The sequence below is a fragment of the Peromyscus maniculatus genome, chromosome 22 (genome assembly GCF_049852395.1).
Source record: "Peromyscus maniculatus bairdii isolate BWxNUB_F1_BW_parent chromosome 22, HU_Pman_BW_mat_3.1, whole genome shotgun sequence".
Taxonomy (NCBI): domain Eukaryota; kingdom Metazoa; phylum Chordata; class Mammalia; order Rodentia; family Cricetidae; genus Peromyscus; species Peromyscus maniculatus.
Genome location: NC_134873.1, coordinates 4,185,890 through 4,202,940, shown reverse-complemented (window position 1 = coordinate 4,202,940; position 17,051 = coordinate 4,185,890). Strand labels below are relative to the sequence as shown.

The window sequence follows — 17,051 nt, the reverse complement described above, 5'->3', positions numbered from 1 at the left end:
GACGGGTGGCCACAGCCGTGGCTCAGGGCCCTGTGCAGTGGACACGGGGTGGCTGTTACCTGAGGGAAGTCGCCGCTCTTGGGGAAGATGCTGGAGACGGGGGCCGTGCTGGGGTATCTGGTGTCGGGGCAGGACTGGCCACCAAGGAACGGGGTGGACCCCACGAACTGTCTGCAAAAATACGGGCAGTGACGTGCGGCTGAGTGGGGCAGGGGGAAAAGGCCGTACGCCCTCAGCGTGCGGGAGCTCAGTCTCAAGGCTTCCAGGCTCGGGCGCCCAGCTGGGCAGCCATGGATGCAGCCCAGGCGTTCCTGACAGACGCACAGCTTAGCCAGCCAGCGCCTCCTCCGCGGCCCTCAGACTCTACACCCGACAAGCACGGCCCAAGGCCCTGGTTCCCCGTCCATCTGCACCTTGCCCTGTTTCTCAATGGTCAGGGGCCGTGAAGAGCAGGGGTGAATGGAACAGCAGCGGTCTGTCCTGTCCGTCACAGCTGCCGCTCTCCCACCTGAGTAATGAGCCCTGCAGGGGGGGGGGCTGAGGACCTGCGGGGGGGGGGGGCTGAGGCCCTGCGGGGGGGGGGCTGAGGCCCTGCAGTGAGGGGGCTGAGGCCTGCAGTGGGGGGGCTGAGGCCCTGCAGTGAGGGGGCTGAGGCCTGCAGTGGGGGGGCTGAGGCCCTGCAGTGGGGGGGGCTGAGGCCTGCAGTGGGGGGCTGAGGCCCTGCAGTGGGGGGGGCTGAGGCCCTGCAGTGAGGGGGGGCTGAGGCCCTGCAGTGAGGGGGGGCTGAGACCCTGCACTGAGGGGGGCTGAGGCCCTGCGGGGGGGGGGCTGAGGCCCTGCAGTGAGGGGGGGCTGAGGCCCTGCAGTGGGGAGGGGGGGACTGAGGCCCTGCAGTGGGGGGGGGCTGAGGCCCTGCAGTGGGGGGGGCTGAGGCCCTGCAGGGGGGGGGCTGAGGCCTGCAGTGGGGGGGGCTGAGGCCTGCAGTGAGGGGGGCTGAGGCCTGCAGTGGGGGGGCTGAGGCCCTGCAGTGGGGGGGGCTGAGGCCCTGCAGTGAGGGGGGCGGGACCCAGTGAGCTCTACTGAGCCTGGGGGGGAGGTCACAGGGGGCAGAGGAGGAGGCGGTTGGAGCTCCAACTCTTTGTCCCCCTTGGCTCCTGGGGCAAAGGGACAGTGGCCATCCCTAGGCCTCTACCTCTCATCTGGAGCGGTTTGCCAAGATGATGTGAAGGCTGAGCTCACATAATAAATTCCGGAGCCCGGTCCCTGCAGGAGAGGACCTGCACCCAGAAGAGCTAGGCGAGGCCACATACCCAGAGAACCTCGGCACTGGGACAGGCAGAGCCAAACAGTGGTGAGCTCCAGTCCAGTGAGAGATCCCATCTCAACACCAGATGGATGGGGCTGGAGAGCTGGTTCAGTGGTTAGAGCACCGGCTCCTCCTCCAGAGGACTCAGGTTCCCAGCACTTACATGGTGGCTCACAACCATCTGTAACTCCAGTTCTAGGGGATCCAAAACTGTCTTCTGGCCTTCATGGCATGCACGTCATATATAAACATACATGCAGTCAAAACACCCATAAATGAGCTGGGTGTGACAGCCACCCTTTAATCCCAGCACTGGGGAGGCAGAGGCAGGTGGATCCCTGTGAGTTCCAGGCCAGCCTGGGCTACAGAGTGAGTTCAGAGTTACAGAGTGAGACCCTGTCTCAAGTTTAAAGGAAAGGAAAAGGTGCTGAGTGACAGGAACATGCCCAGCACTGACTTCTGGCCCACATGTTGTAGTCAATATCTGTTCTGTCTATGACCTTGAAGCAGATGTCTGTTCTACCTGTGACCTTGAAGCCCCGCCCCTAGAGATGTAGCAGGTGACTGCTCTACCTACCCATGACCTTGAAGTACCTGCCCCTGGGGCGTGGCCTCGGGCTACCCTTGAGACCTAAGCTGCTGTACACCGCTCTCTTCTCTCTGATGGGCTTGGATGGCCGACTGAGAGCAGTGTGGGGCAGTACCTCAGCCTCCCAGGACCCTGGGGCGAGTCTCCATCCTGTTTCAGTGCGTTTTCTTTCCTAATAAATCCCCTTTGCCCTTTAAGCAGACTCCCATGAATTTATCGCTATAACATGGACAGGCACACACGTGTACACACACGTGTACACACACACACGTGTACACACACGTGTACACACACACACACACACACACACACACACACACACCTACGAACACGTAGGAGCAGGCTCGCAACACGTAGGAGCAGAGCTCTGACCACACCTGCTTTGAGCTGTCTGCACAGGGCGCGCTCCCCAGGCAAACTCCTTCCAAGCCTTCCAAACCCAGGACTCTCGAGGTGCCTTGGAGTCCTCTCCCAGCATCCTCTGCCCTCTCCCAGCATCCTCTGCCACTTCAGACCCAGATGATTTGTCCTGACACAGGGCTCTGCAAACACGCTCTCTCTAGGCTCTGGGGTCCTCCTGGCTGCTCTACTGTATGGGGTGGCTCTGGCCATGCAGAGTTGGGGTGAAGCCCCTCCGAATACTTACTGGTTTTCACTGGAGAAGGTGGGATATGAGGCCGGTGAAAAACTGCTCCACCAGGGACAGTGCAGGAGTGGATTCTGAAACACAGGGGGCATCAGGTAGAGCAGGAAGAAAGCAGGGCCCCAGTGCAAAGGGCAGGGGTTATGGAGATCACTAAATCAGCCAGTGTCTCAGCTTCCCCATGAGCATGAGGGAAGCCATGGAGGGTCGCAAAGAAAGCAGAAGGGAGCAAATGACACCCCGAGTGTGGGTGTCCGGCCCGGGGCTGACCAGGGTCGCTTGCAACAGGATCCCAGGAGGCTATGCTTGGAAAGGGAGAGGGACAAGGCTTGGTGGCAGAGCCCCAGCCTAGGATCCCCCAGTGAGGGGGCTGGGGGCGTGGTCAGGATGGAGCCCAGCCTAGGATCCCCCAGTGAGGGGGCTGGGGGCGTGGTCAGGATGGAGCCCAGCCTAGGATCCCCCAGTGAGGGCCTGGGGGCGTGGTCAGGGTGGAGCCCCAGCCTAGAATCCCCTAGTGAGGGGCTGGGGGCGTGGTCGGGGTGGAGCCCCGCCTAGAATCCCCCAGTGAGGGGCTGGGGGCGTGGTCAGGTGGAGCCCCGCCCAGAATCCCCAGTGAGGGGCTGGGGGCGTGGTCAGGGTGGAGCCCCGCCCAGAATCCCCAGTGAGGGGCTGGGGGCGTGGTCAGGGTGGAGCCCCACCCAGATTCCCCCAGTGAGGGCTGGGGAGTAGCCTAGGCTGGGGGTGTGGTTCCAGGCTCTGAGGCCCCAAGGGTACTCTGGGGCAAAGCTGAGGTTCACCCAGGACCTCTTCAACAAGGGACCAGCATTCCTATCCCTAATGGGGCTTTGATGCTGCCCTGGAATGTCACCATAAAGGACCACATCGTGGTGGTCCCAGCGCCATGCACTGAGAGCCCACCGCCCCTGGTTCTGTCCCTGGACTCCTGTTGGGAACCACAGCATGGGGACGGATGGAGGGACGAGAAGGCGGCACTATTTATAGCAGAGGAAACTGGACTCTCTCCAAAGGCCCCACAATAGGGAAATAATTAAGTAAATTATGGGCTGTGGATGAAGGAAGAGTGGGCGGGGAACACAGAGGGCCAAGCAGAGAGGCAGGAGCGGGCACAGCCTGGCTGCCGCGGGCCACAGGTACTGGACTCCAGCCAGGGTTTCTGAGCTGTGAGCGACACCCTGGGTGTCAGCAGCTGTTGCTCCCCGACTCCCTAATGTGGGGGCTCCATTAATGACCTTTCCTCTTCCCTGCTCCCGCACAGGAGCGTGTGGTGTCAGCTGGGCACAGTGTGGACACTGGTAAGCACCGCCCTACCTGGTCCTTCAGTGTCTCAGCTGTCCCCACCTGGGTCCCTTGGGACTACGCTATGACATGGCTCACCCTGTCTGACCGCCCACCCTTCCTGTGTCTGTCTGTCCTGCATCCTCAGGGCCTGTGATAGCACAGGGAGACAGAGGGCAGAGGTGCCGTCTTCCTTAAGAGCAGCCCCTGCCGGGAGCCGAGGCAGGACTGCCGGGAGTTCCAGGCCAGTCTGGGGACAGAGTGAGACCCTGTCCCAAAGAACCCAAAAGCAAGGCTGGACTGGGGCTGTTTGCGGCACACAAGTCCTGGACTCCATGCCCAGCACCAGACACCCGGTGTGGTGGTGCACACCGACCGTCACCCCGGCTCTCAGGAGGTGGAGCCAGGAGTTCGGGATCACCTCCCATACTGGCAAACTTGAGGCCAGCTTGGGTTACCCGAAACCCAGCCTCAAAAACAAAACAATAAACAAACAAGCAGACAGATTGTGGGGCAGGAGATTCAGGGGAGGATGCTGTGGGCGGGCCAGGGTCAAAGTCAACTTTTCCTCACTCAGGGACAGGACCCTGTTCAGGGTGTCACAGGGAGCTAGGGAATTCCAAGGGTTGTCATGGCAGACTTGCCATCAGAGCATCCACTATGTCCCCTGGGGTGGCTGTGAGATCAAGGACAAGGCTCACCTGTAACTGGATGCCACCTCCGGGGGGCGGGAGCTCGGGCGGAGGAGGGAAGTCCCCGTCCATGGTGGGCTCCACTGCCAGCATCAGGCGGGTGGCGGCTATGTGGGCTTCTCACTCTGTGGTGCTGACAGCAGCAGCTGCGACGTCATGTCCTGCCGTGGCAGAAGAGGCCATCCTGAACTGCCTGCCCGTGAAGGTTCTCCCACTCCTGTCCCTCCATCTGGGAAGGGGTCAGGGCAGGAGGTACAGGTGTGGCTCCTGCCCCACTGAGGCCATGGGCATTGGTCATGGCATGGCTGCTACCCACTGGGTCCAGCCACTGTGAGCAGAACAGCCTAAGGCCGGCCCTGTGGCCCCATGCAGAGGGTCAGTCAGGCCCTCTGCAGACAGACACCCAGAGCCTGCCAGGAGCCCCAAGTCTCTCAGAAGAACCCCAGAAGTTCCCGCTGGGTCAGACCAAGGAAAGCCCTGATCAGGGTGTCCTAGGCTTAGAGGTGATGAGCCCTGAGCCCCCACACAGTCAAACACAGGACAAATATGCCCTGACCCCAGACCTGAGCCCCCAGGCCAGCCAGGAGGGTGGTGGAATGCAGGCAGGCATCGCACAAGGATCATCACCAAAGGGCAGGAGGGGAGAAGGCCACCGCCCCGTCAAGCCCTGGAGCGGAGCTGGCCTTCCAGTAACTGCCCACAGCCCAGGCTGCAAGCCGCAGGCAGAGGCTTGTGTAATCCGGCCAGCGGAAGGGCCTGCCTGGGGATGGTGGCGGGCGGGGGAGGGAAGGGACAGCAGGCAGAGGCAAGACTGCCAGCAAGGCCAGGAGTCCTGCTCCCCACCAGCCCCAGCTCATGCCAACAGGTCAGCAGGCGCAGACCTGTGATAGCCTGGTCACCACTGGGCAGCAGCACTCAGAGCAGCACATGGTGGATGGATACAGTGTAATCTGGGGGACTAGATGTCCTCACACTTTGGGGTGAGCTAGGGATAAGGTTCAATGGTGAACATTTGCCGAGCCCTGGGTGCTACAAGCCTGTCATCCCAGGACTGGAGAAGTCAAGGTGGCCAGATGACAAGTTCAGGACCGGCCTGGGCCACAGTGCTGCTCGGCTGTTTGCCAGGGACAGATGACGCTTAGGACCCCACAAACAAGAGGTGGTGGTCACACCTGCTACCCCAGCACTCGGCAGGTGGAAGTGGGGGACCAGGAAGTCAAGGCCAGTCTAGGATACATGGGAATTTAGGGTCAGCCTGGGCTACATGAGCCCCTTTCTCAGAAATAAAACAAGGAACTGGACAAAGGGTCTACTAGGTAAAAACGCCCACTGGGCAGACTTTGGATCCCCAGCACCGTGGAACAAGCCGGGCATGGTCACACGCAACGCCAGCAGTAACTGTGACAGACACAATCAGATAACGGCGAGCTCCAGGCCAGTGGGAGAGTCTCCAGGGAGTGAGTCAGGCTGAGGCCAGGACACAGTGGGCAGAGCACTGGCCCAGCATACACAAGGGCCTGGATTCACCCTCAGCAAAAACCAGGCTCTGCAGGGCACACCTGCCATCCCGGCACTGGGGGCCTGCGCAGGGCGATGAGGCGTCTAAGGCCATCCTTGACAAGAGCGAGCTGGAGGACCAGCGTGTGCTCCATGAACCACCTTGTAAGGCTTCAACGGCGGCGTGTGGGGGGTGTGTGTGCTTGCACCTGTGTCCGTGTGTGTGTGTGTGTATGTGTGTGTGTGTGTGTGTGCGCGCGCGTGTGCATGCGCGTACCTGGTGCTCACAGCAGCCAGAAGGGGGCACTGGATCCCCTAGAGCTGGACGTACAGACCGTTGTGAGCCATCCTCCTGGGAACTGAACTTGGGGCCTCTGAAAATCTGAAAAGCGGGCAATGCTCCAAACCTGTGGGCCATCTCTTGACTGAGACTGTTTTGTTTTGGTTTTTGTTTTGTTTTTGGTTGTTGTTTTAGTTTGGTGTTTTTTTTGTTTTGTTTTGTTTTGTTTGTTTTTGTTTTTTTTGGTTTTCCAAGACAAGGTTTCTCTGTGTAGCTTTGCACCTTTCCTGGACTAGCTCTGTAGACCAGGCTGGCCTCGAACTCACAGAGATCCGCCTGGCTCGGCCTCCCGAGTGCTGGGATTACAGGTGTACGCCACCACCACCCAGCTGTTTTTGTTTTTTAAGCAAAGGAATAGGAAGAGACTGGTAGAGTCCTTTGGCCTCTGTGTACGAATCCACACAAGCAGGTGTACAAAACCTCATACACAAATGTGCATGCACACACACACTCACACACACTCAGGGGCAAGGCAGGCCAGACCCGGCTCCACCTTGGCATCAGTGGCCCCTGAGTCTTAGCAGCCCATCACGGACCTAACCACTGAAGGGTCCAGACTCCTCAACTCCTCAGTCCAGCTTCTGCCTCCCAGCCAAGTACCTGAGGCTGAGTGGAGCAGAGCCCGCTTCAGAGCCCAGAGCTGTCTCGTGGCCTGTCTTCACAGACTCCCGGAGGACCCTCCCAGGCCTGGGTGTTTGGCTGGAGCTAGACTCCGGCTGCTGTCTCAGACAGTGAGGCTGACCAGTCCTCCACAGTCCTCAGGGCCCTGCAGAGCAGGCTGGCCACCTCGGAACACTGGTGCAACCTCCTGTTTTGAGTGGTAGTCCCCGAAGGTGTGGGTCGCGCTTGGTCAGTCAGGGACAGGGGTCAGGTTCAGTAGCCACTGAGCGGTAGGAGCCACCACAGGTGACCTGGGATTTGTGCCTTGGTGATGCTTGCCGGCTCCTCTGAGCAGGCAGCAGGTTCGGACCTGAACCTGGTGAGGGTGGGGACAGCAGGGGGGGCTGCCAAGGCAGTCACTGGGCCCTGACCTGTAGAGGAGGAGCCAGGCCCTCACAGCACAGGCAGGCCAGCAACGTGACGAAGCCCTGGAGAGTGTCTGGTGGTTCCTTAAGAGTCAAACAGAGGCGGGCGGTGGTCACGCACGCCTTTAGTCCCAGCACTCGGGACTCTGTGAGTTCGAGGCCAGCCTGGGCTACAGAGTGAGTTCCAGGAAAGACACAAGGCTACAGAGAGAGACCCTGTCTCGAGAGTTAAAAAGTGCTTCCCCAAGCCCAGCGATCCTGCTTTCAGCCACATGCCCAAAGCACAGGTCCACACAAACTCCCACGTGGAAATTCAGAATGGCGCCATCCACGCAGCTCAGGGTCCATTGGTGGACAGTGGACACAGGGTGTGGACCACCCCCACACCAAAGTATCACACAGCCGTGAGCAGGAGTGGGTTCAGGCACACTCACTCCCCCCCCCCGGGGGGGGCACGGGGACATTGTGTTCAGTGAGAGAACCAGACAAAAAGACCAGTCTGGGACTTCAGACTAAGAATGTCCAGACCACAGGCTGATGCCCCGAGTGGCCAGCAAGAGCAAAGACCCGACCCCTCAAGCTGTCCCCTGAACTACGCACACACTCCATGAGATGCCGACCCCTCAAGCTGTCCTGAACTACGCACACACTCCATGAGATGCCGACCCCTCAAGCTGTCCCCTGAACTACGCACACACTCCATGGCGTGCGTGCGCGTACACATACAGTGAGAATTTTAAACGTCTAGAACAGGGGTTGTGGAGGACACAGCTGTACTTGCGGCCCACACCCAGGGTCCCCTGTGGCCACTCTCACAGGGCAGTGCCCCACCTGAACCCATACCCTATGTGCTAGCAGCCACGGCGTGGCACCACCCTCCACCCCTCCCAGCATCCCCTGCCGTCATCTTGTCTCCCAAGGTCTCCAGGTACCCAGTTTACTGCTGAAAACTCACTCCGGGTTATCCAGCCAGTCCAACTCCCAGAACACACTCAGGAGGGCTGGCAAGACGGCTCAGTGAATAAAGACTTTCTTTGGACAGGGTGTCACTGTGTAGTACAAAAACAAATCCCTGAATCGAGGTGGCAGCACGCAGCAGCCTCTGGTGGGCAGGACTGGCCCCGCAGGGCCCTGCCAGGTGACAGCCTGTTGTGTCTGTTTTTAGGTGCGACTCTCAGGCCAGGCACTGGTCCTGCTCAGGAGGTGGACTCTACGCCATGATCTCCATCACTCTGAAGAGCACGTGACTTCCTTCTGCACCCAAGTTTCACAGGGAGTTGTACTGGGGGAGACCTGGAACATAAGTCAGACCCCCCTGTTTCTGAGACAGACTCTGGTCCCTCTGTGCATGACATGGGAGGACATGGGGTCCACTCATGGGCGGCCTCTCCAGTGGTTCCTGGATCCTGGCCTGGCTGAGGCTTCAGACTAGGACACAAGACCCCTTTAAGGAGCTGGGACCAGATCCCAAGGCTGTATTCGGAAGCCTGCAGAGCAGTTATACATGCTTTCAGGCCCAATACCCAGGATGCTGAGGCAGGAGGATTTCCCCAAGTTCTAAGACAGCCTAAGCTTCAGATGGAGACTCTGTATCAACAAAAATAAGTAAGTAAATAAAGAAACAAAAAATAATAAGACAGGACTGGGGCTGGGGCTGAGTGGGGAGCCCTGCTGGACATGCATGATGCTCTGGGCTTGACCTCAGCCTGCTGCACGCCTGCCATGTCAGCACCCAGGAGACAAGAAACAGGACCGAGTCCAGGTGAGCTGGGCAGGATGGTGCACACACTTTTAATCACAAGCCCTGGGAGGCAGAGGCACGTGGACCTCTGTGAGTGAGTAGAGGCCAGCCTGGGCCACATGAGAACAAGCAAACAAAACATAAAACAAAGGAAGAACCCCACGGAGCAAAGGCCCTCAAGCTGCTAGAAGCAACTCTGGCCTAGGACATACTGCGCAGCTGCTGGGCCCTCCAGGGGCCTTGGGCCCATGGCTGTGCCTAGGCTGCGAATTAGCGTCTCTGGAGTCACCCACTCAAGTGGGTATCGGTGTCTGGATCTGCTGCCCGCAGGGAACCACCAGAGTGTTCTGGGGTTAGACACGCAGGAGCAGGGCCGGGACATATCAGATAGATAGTGCATAAAGAGCCTGTGTTCACCATGACTGAGACCCACAGGCCTCCTCCACAGGAGCTGGGGGGGGGGGGGCGGCTGGTCTCCCTGCCACAGGGCTCTCACACCCCAAATCCAGTGAGTTCATGAGGCTCAGCTCAGATGTGGCAGAGTCCTAGATGACTCAAGACACCTGATTAGGTCCTGACTTGTCCAGCTAGAGCTGTCTAGTGAGAGAACATCATGGTCACTCCCAGGTCCCAGAGACCTAGCCTTTGGTCAGAGCCCAGGGTCAGGTAGCCCCTTCCCCTGCACAGACATTGGCCTTGATGAAACCTCTGGGGCCAGTTACACAGGGAGTAGACTGTGAACAGCTGGGGGCTGACTGGAAGAGGGACCAAGCGTGGACACAGTTAGAGATGTGTCCACCACAGAAGAGGCCCTCTGAGGCGGCCTGGACTCCTGGAGGTGGACAATGGCAGCTGGCAAGGGGAACAGGAAGGTTCTAAACCGGGCTCCACCCTGACAACGCCCCCAGACCCTCACTGGGGACTCTAGGCGGGGCTCCACCCTGACCACGCCCCCACCCCCTCACTGGAGGATTCTGGGCGGGGCTCCACCCTGACCACTCCCCCAGCCCCTCACTGGGGATTCTAGGCGGGGCTCCACCCTGACCACGCCCCCACCCCCTCACTGGAGGATCCTGGGCGGGGCTCCACCCTGACCACGCCCCCAGCCCTCACTGGGGGGATTCTAGGCGGGGCTCCACCCTGACCACGCCCCAGCCCCTCACTGGAGGATTCTAGGCGGGGCTCCACCCTGACCACGCCCCCAGTCCCTCTGTGGGAAATTTTAGCAGGGGCTCTACTGTCTAGCCACCTCCCTAACCTGGTTTTTATAACTTTTTTGAGGAACCTGTGAGATGTCTCAGTGGATAAGGGCACTTGCCACCAAACCTGACAACCTGAGTTCAATCCCTGAGACCCATGTGTTGAAAGGAGACAAGTCACTCCTACAGGCTGTCCTCCGACCTCTACATGCATGTGCCCCCCCCACACAAATACTAACATCTGTGAAAACAACAAGGTCTCAGCAACTTCCCAGGATGGTCTTCAACTTGGAATCCTCCTGTCTCAGCCTCCCAAGCTGGGAACAAAGACCTGGGCCACCCTCTCCGCTCTCTCCCTCTTCTTTAAAATACTGTAATGAGGCTGGACACAGCTCAGGGGTTGGCACACCGGCTGCTCTTGCAGAGGACACAGTTTCAGTTCCCAGAGCCCACATGCCAGCTCACAACCATCCTTTGCTGCAGTTCAAGAGGACATGACACCCCTCCTGACATCTGTGGGCAGCAGGCACACGTGTGGTACACATACACATGCAGCCAAACACTCATAAACATAAATTAAACCGGGGGGGGGGGGGGGGGGCGGGGCGGCGGCGGCGGCGGCGGCGGCGGCGGCGGCGGCGCATGCCTTTAATCCCAGCACTCAGGAGGCAGAGGCAGGCAGATCTCTGTGAGTTCAAGGCCAGCCTGAACTATTGAGTAAGTTCCAGGACGGCCAGAGCTACACAGAGAAACCCTGTCTTGAAAAAACCAAAATAAATAAATAAATAAAAATCTTTTAAAATAGCAGTAATGATGATAATTTTAAAACTGGGGTCTGGAGAGACGGCTCAGCGGTTAAGAGCACTGGCTGCTCTGCCAGAGGTCCTGAGTTCAATTTTCAGCAGCCACATGGTGGCTCTCAACCACCTGTAATGGGATCTGGTGCCCTCTTCTGGCAAGCAGAGGAACATGCAGACAGAGTACTCACCTAAATAAATAAATCTTTTAAAAAAAAAAAAAAAAAAAAGGCTTTGAAACTCGAGTAGCATGTACAAAGCCCAGGGCTTATTCCTAAGTATCACACAAACTAAAACCAGACTCATATCAGCGCACTTGGAGAGCTGGTCAAGAGCCCAGGTTTAGCCGCACAAACCCTGATTCAAGCAGAGTGCACAGAGCCAGCTCACGGCAGGGTGCAGCCCACACTGAAGCCCTGGGAGCAGCAGGGACCACACAGGTGAAACACTCAGCCACCATCCCTCATGACAGCAAGGAAATCTGACTCTCTCCCCAACTAGGCTCATTTGGTAACAAGGGCAAACATGGACTGACCCGTGAGTTCACAGAGAGCCACTGGACCCAAAGGTGTGATCTCGAAACAGAAAGTTCCAGAATAAGCCGGGCTGGTGACGCACACCTTTAATCCCAGCACTTGGGAGGCAGAGGCAGGCAGATCTCTGTGAGTTCGAGGCCAGCCTGGGCTACAGAGTGAGTTCCAGGAAAGGCACCAAAACTACACAGAAAAACCCTGTCTTGAAAAACACCCCCCCCCCCAAAAAAAAGTAAGTTGCAGAATATGGTCTGGCGCTGAGAGTGGGTGGCTCTGGGTGCTGCCTCTTAACATACAGGTCCCAGAGACCAGGGCTTCATGCAGGGGAGCTGCGCCCAGCCCCGGGGCTCCATGCAGGGGAGCTGCGCCCAGCCCCGGGGCTCCATGCAGGGGAGCTGCGCCCAGCCCCGGCCATCAAGCGTTCCTGCACAGAACCTGCACTTAGATCCTGGGGGAAGGGACTGCAGACAGTGGCAGGGGTCTGTCCTCGGCTTCAGGGACAGACGTACAAGTTCCACGTGTGCGCAGCTGAGGCTGGAAGGCTGCCACCCCTCCACACCACTCTTCAAGTGTCCACAGAAGCAGCACCTGGCACAGTCCTCAGCTCGCCCACAGCTAATGCACTGCGCTACCTACCATCTTGGGCCGGTGCACGAACGAGGCTGACCGTGAGCCGGGCAGTCTCCTCCCCACAGCTGACTCCGTCTGGCAGTGTGGCCCAGCCAGTCCACCCTGACCCCTTTCCCAATGGTCAGGTGAGCCTGTGGCCCCAAACCCCACCCCACACCCCTTTCCTGGCCTCTGTAGAGGTCCAGCCTCACTGTGGGAGAGTCCGTGTCTTTAAGGACAGGAGGCTCTCAGGACAGGCACGGTACCCAGGGAATACTCCCCATGCCCGCGTCCTGTGCCACGGAACTCAGGCACACGCCAGGAGACAAGGCCAACACCCATTCCCAGGAGCCCAGTGTGCCTGCTTCCTCCCCAGGGTCCAGATGGGTCCCCTTCCTCCCCTGGGCTGCCCACACTCTCAGGGACAGTTAACACGGGTATCCCCAAGGTCTCAGAGTTTCTCGTAAACCACAGACTCGACCTAGGACCGCGGTGGTTCTGCAGAGCCAGGGTGAGAGCAGGGCCGTCCTTTTCTAGGTCCTGGCCTGCCTCCCACTCTGTGACTGCTAGAAGCACAGTGGTGGTGGTGGTGGGGCCTTGTCTCAGTCACAGGCCAGTGCCCGTGGCTGTAGGATCAAGTGTCTGGCAAGCATCCCACACTCAGGACCTGAACCTATTCCCCAGCCTCAGGGGGCAGATCCCAGCACATAAGTGATGTGGGCCAGCACCATGGCTCAGGCAGTAAAGGCACTTGCCGCCAAGCCTGGTGACTTGGGTTTCATCCCCAGGACCCACATGGCTGAATGAGAGAACCAACTCCACAGGCTGTTCTGACCTCTACATGCACGCTGTGGTGCACATAACCCCCCACCACACCAAAAATAAAATGTAAAAAATAAGTAAGGAATGTGGGCCGTCAAAGATAGAGCCGGCCAGGCCGGGGGTGGGGGGGTGGGGGTGGGGTGCCGGCGGCGCACGTCTTTAATCCCAGCATTCGGGAGGCAGAGGCAGGCAGATCTCTGTGGGTTCGAGGCCAGCCTGGGCTACAGAGCAAGATCCAGGACAGGCACAAAGCTACACAGAGAAACCCTGTCTCGAAACAAAAACAAACAAACAAACAAAGGGCTGGAGAGATGGCTCAGTGGTTAAGAGCACTAATAGCTCTTCCAGAGGTCCTGAGTTCAGTTCCCAGCACCCACATGGTGGCTCACAACCATCTCTAATGAGATCTGGTGCCCTCTTCTGGCCCGCAGGGATACATGCAGACAGAGCACTATGTATAGTAAATAAATAAATCTTAAAAAAGAAAGAAAAAAAAAAGGAGTCTAGAGCCGGCCAGACCTCCACCTCGACTGGTAGGGCTCCCCAGAGATCTTACCAGGTGACACACAGGGAATTCAGGCTGGTCTCTCCCTACCACAGGGGTGGGGTGGGCACAGGACCAGTCCCATGGCCCTGCACTGCTCTGCACCCCGGGGGATGTGGCTAGGTCTGAAGAGGTCAGAGCCTCTCTACCCTGCCTGTGGGAGTGGTCGCCACCCGGGAGGAGGGCAGGACCCAGCCCTGAAGGGCACAGGTAGGCACCTGGTACCGTGTCTGGAGAAAGGGTCTTTGCACACACAACAGGCACAGTTTAGGTAACAATCCCAGCCCAGAGTCCTGGCCTGGGAGGCGGCGCTGTGAGACGGAAACATCAGTTCCTCAGGAGCAGGGCTGGGGTTCCAGGACTCTCCATTCCTGTGGCTTGGAAAGCTCTGCGCTCTGGGAGACTCACAGGGCAGCTGAGCTGTGATGGGGGCAGCCCTGACCTTCACTGACTTCCCAGCCTGGCCCGGCCCATGTCCTTGGGCTTCCAGAGTTCCCTGGAGGGCCCTGGCACACAACGATGAGGATGCCAAAAAGACAGGCAGAGGCCACACAGCCAGCCTAAGCCCGGGTCCTCTGGACGTGGGCACAGGGTCACCAGCAGGCTGGTGGGAGGAATATATAATGGGGATGATGTATATACGTGTATTATGGGGATGGGGGGTAGGGAGTAAGCAGGGGGCGGGGGTCTGCACATGGACTGCACCTCAGGTTTACAGTTCTGACCTCAGCCACTAGCTGGCCTGCAGGACCCTCAGCCCAGGATGCCCCTCCATCACCCTCATGCGACCCCTCAGACACAAGTGTGGGGGCTGGACTTGGCCCTAAAGCCCTGACTTTCGGCTGCACTCACGTCCTGGGGAACGGTGGTCACAGGCCACCACAGCCCTTCCCAGTGCTACTAAGAGGTCACAGTATGGGGCTCAACACAACACCTTCATCTCCAATGGTGGCCCACCCTTGCCTTCCAGAACCTTCTGAGGGACGGGACAGGCAGGAGGGAACATTAGAAGACCAGAATGCCAGATTCAGGGAGGAGCTTGGAGTAGACGTCTCAACTGCCTACCCTCTCTTGCAACACTTCCTGGTCTGGCCCGACAGAGGCCTGGCTGGACAGAGGCCTTGCCCACGGGACTGGATGCTAGGATGGGGTGACAGCTGTGCTCAGGGGTGGGGTGGGGTGCTCAGGCTAGAGACCCTCCAGCCCTCGGCAGAGCTGGCCACAAGAACGCCCATGCTAAGGCTCGGTGGTGGTGGCGCACTCCTTTAATCCCAACACTGGGAAGACAGAGACAGATAGGTCTCTGTGAGTTCGAGACCAGTCTGGTGTACAGAGAGAGTTCCAGGACAGGCTCCAAAGATACAGAGATCTTGACTCCAAAAACAAAAAACAAAAAGAAAAAGAAAGGAAAGAAAAAGAAAGGAAAGAATGCCCACGCTGGAAGCAGCAGCCCAAGGTGTCCCAGGCCTGGTGGCAGCGTCTGGCACCCCCTAAACTGGCTCTAAGCTTGCCTCTCTGGCGAGGGCAGGGGGGATTCAAGGGCCCTAGTCTGAGCCCTGCTGGGGGCCATGGGGAACTGAGCTGATCACCACAGGCTGGAGGGAAGCCCAGGAGGGACAGTGAGCAGGGAGGGGGCCTTGTGCCTTCTGAGACCTGACCCTGGCAGGGCAGGCAGGCGCCCAGGAGGCATGCAGAGTGACAGGGACAGAGAGGTGTCTACGGTGGGGCGCACGCTTAGCTGGGGTGTGGGGCCCTCCGTTGTCTGGGGCAGGGTCTCAACCACTGCAAGCGGGCCCTGAACTCATCCTCCACCGGAGGAGGCAGCTCCAGACGCCAGGTCCCATGGGTGCCGTCAGGGCTGGGGCACAGCCAGGCAGTACCCATGTGGAAGAGGACTCAGGCCCCACTGGAGGCAGCAGCGGGCTCTCCAGAGGCCCTAGGCACACACACCTTCTCCCGGCTGCAGAGGGAGGTGGGTGCCGTATAAGAAAGGTGAGTGGGTCACGGCCCCAGGACCTGCCCCAGCGCCCAGCTTTGGGATCCGTAGCCCTCCATCCCGCCTGGCTTCACAGCTGCGCGGCCCAAAGGTATGACAGAGCCCGGCCTGGCTCTCCAGGGCCCCAGCCCTGCTCTGGCCACCTGGGTGCAGTCTCCCTGCCTTGGAGAGAGCTGGGGGTGGGGGAGCCCTGGGCACTGAGCTCAACGGCTGATCTGTGGCTTTCAATCATCCACACGTGGCACACGTGGCCAGCCTCCTGTGGGTGGCTTCCATCTGGGAAGACCCATTAGGGTCTCATGCTTAAGCGTGGTCTTTGAGAGACTATGGTCTCCTCTGACCCCCAGATCAACTTCTGAGCAGATGTTGAGCCCCCCCAAGCCCCTTCCTGGTCCTTTGGAATGGCATGGCCTTGTATGTCCATGGGCAGCATAGAGGGGTGTCTCTACCACCCCCACTTGCTGCCATCCCCACCCCAAGCTCAGTGCTCCTTCGAGAACTCAAGTGGTGGCTGGGGCTGGCCATCACTGGGCCGGTCATGTCCCAGGGGCCACCACTGTCCTCGGGTTCCTTCGGTCCAGCCTCAGTGCCAAAAACAACAACTTCATCCCAGCATGAAGGTTACTCAATGTCCAGGAGAAAGTGGAGGCCAGCCCCAGCTTGGGGGTGGGCTTCAGGGACAGGAGCAGACGTGTCTACATAAGGGAGGCCCCATGCTCCACACGAGACCTGTAGGCTTGACTGACACTTCAGAGCCCAAGGCATATTGTTTCCTCTCGACTACAGTGAGAGTGTAATTCCAGCAGTATACGGCAGGGGCCTCCAGATGGGGGCCCACGGTGAGGGGGGACACAGGGTGGGCTCTAGGCTGCTGGGGAGGGGAGCCCCACCTCTGTAATGCTGTCAGTGGGTAGGACTGGAACTCCGAAGACACCTGCTGTGCCCATTCCACAGCCAGCAGGGCAGCCAGTGTGCCCCAACTTGGGGTCTCAGATTTGCCCACAGTCGGTGGAAGTGAGAGGCCTCTGCCTGTGAGGACCCCAGGGACACCACGGCCACTCACACACACCCCGGATGATTTTGGCCCTGAACTCATTCTGTCGCACAACTCCAGAGTATACCACACCACACCAGATGGGTGCCGGAAAAGGAAGCCAGGACTGTGTGTGTGTGCCGGGAGAGCGCTCTAACCATTGAGTACAGCCTCTCACCAGGACTCTTGCCAAAAACGCACAGCTACAGTCCCGATTACGGAAGACAGCGTGCCCACGGGGCTGGCTATTCTGAAGGCTCTCTAGGCCAGACCTGAGATCCCAACTCCACCCAAGGTCAGACCCTTGAAACCGAGACTCTCAATGGCCAGCAGAGCCCCACAGGCGCAGTGGCAGATGCTGGGGTATCTGGAGCCCCACAGCTTCTCAG

At 59.1% G+C, this 17,051-nt stretch overlaps 1 protein-coding gene across 8 annotated transcripts in view; it reads right to left on the bottom strand.

The window, feature by feature from the left end:
• Sbno2 (strawberry notch homolog 2) overlaps positions 1–17,051 on the bottom strand; it is a 49,809-nt gene that overhangs the window by 24,770 nt on the left and 7,988 nt on the right. For all 8 annotated transcript variants that reach the window (XM_076559094.1, XM_076559095.1, XM_076559096.1 and 5 more), the window contains exons 2-4: positions 4,536–4,687; positions 2,542–2,615; positions 60–171 (exon numbers count right to left, since the gene is read on the bottom strand). In XM_076559094.1, the coding sequence (XP_076415209.1) occupies positions 60–171; positions 2,542–2,615; positions 4,536–4,619 (270 nt within the window). In that variant the 5' untranslated portion in view covers positions 4,620–4,687. The remainder of the gene's footprint in view (positions 1–59; positions 172–2,541; positions 2,616–4,535; positions 4,688–17,051) is intronic.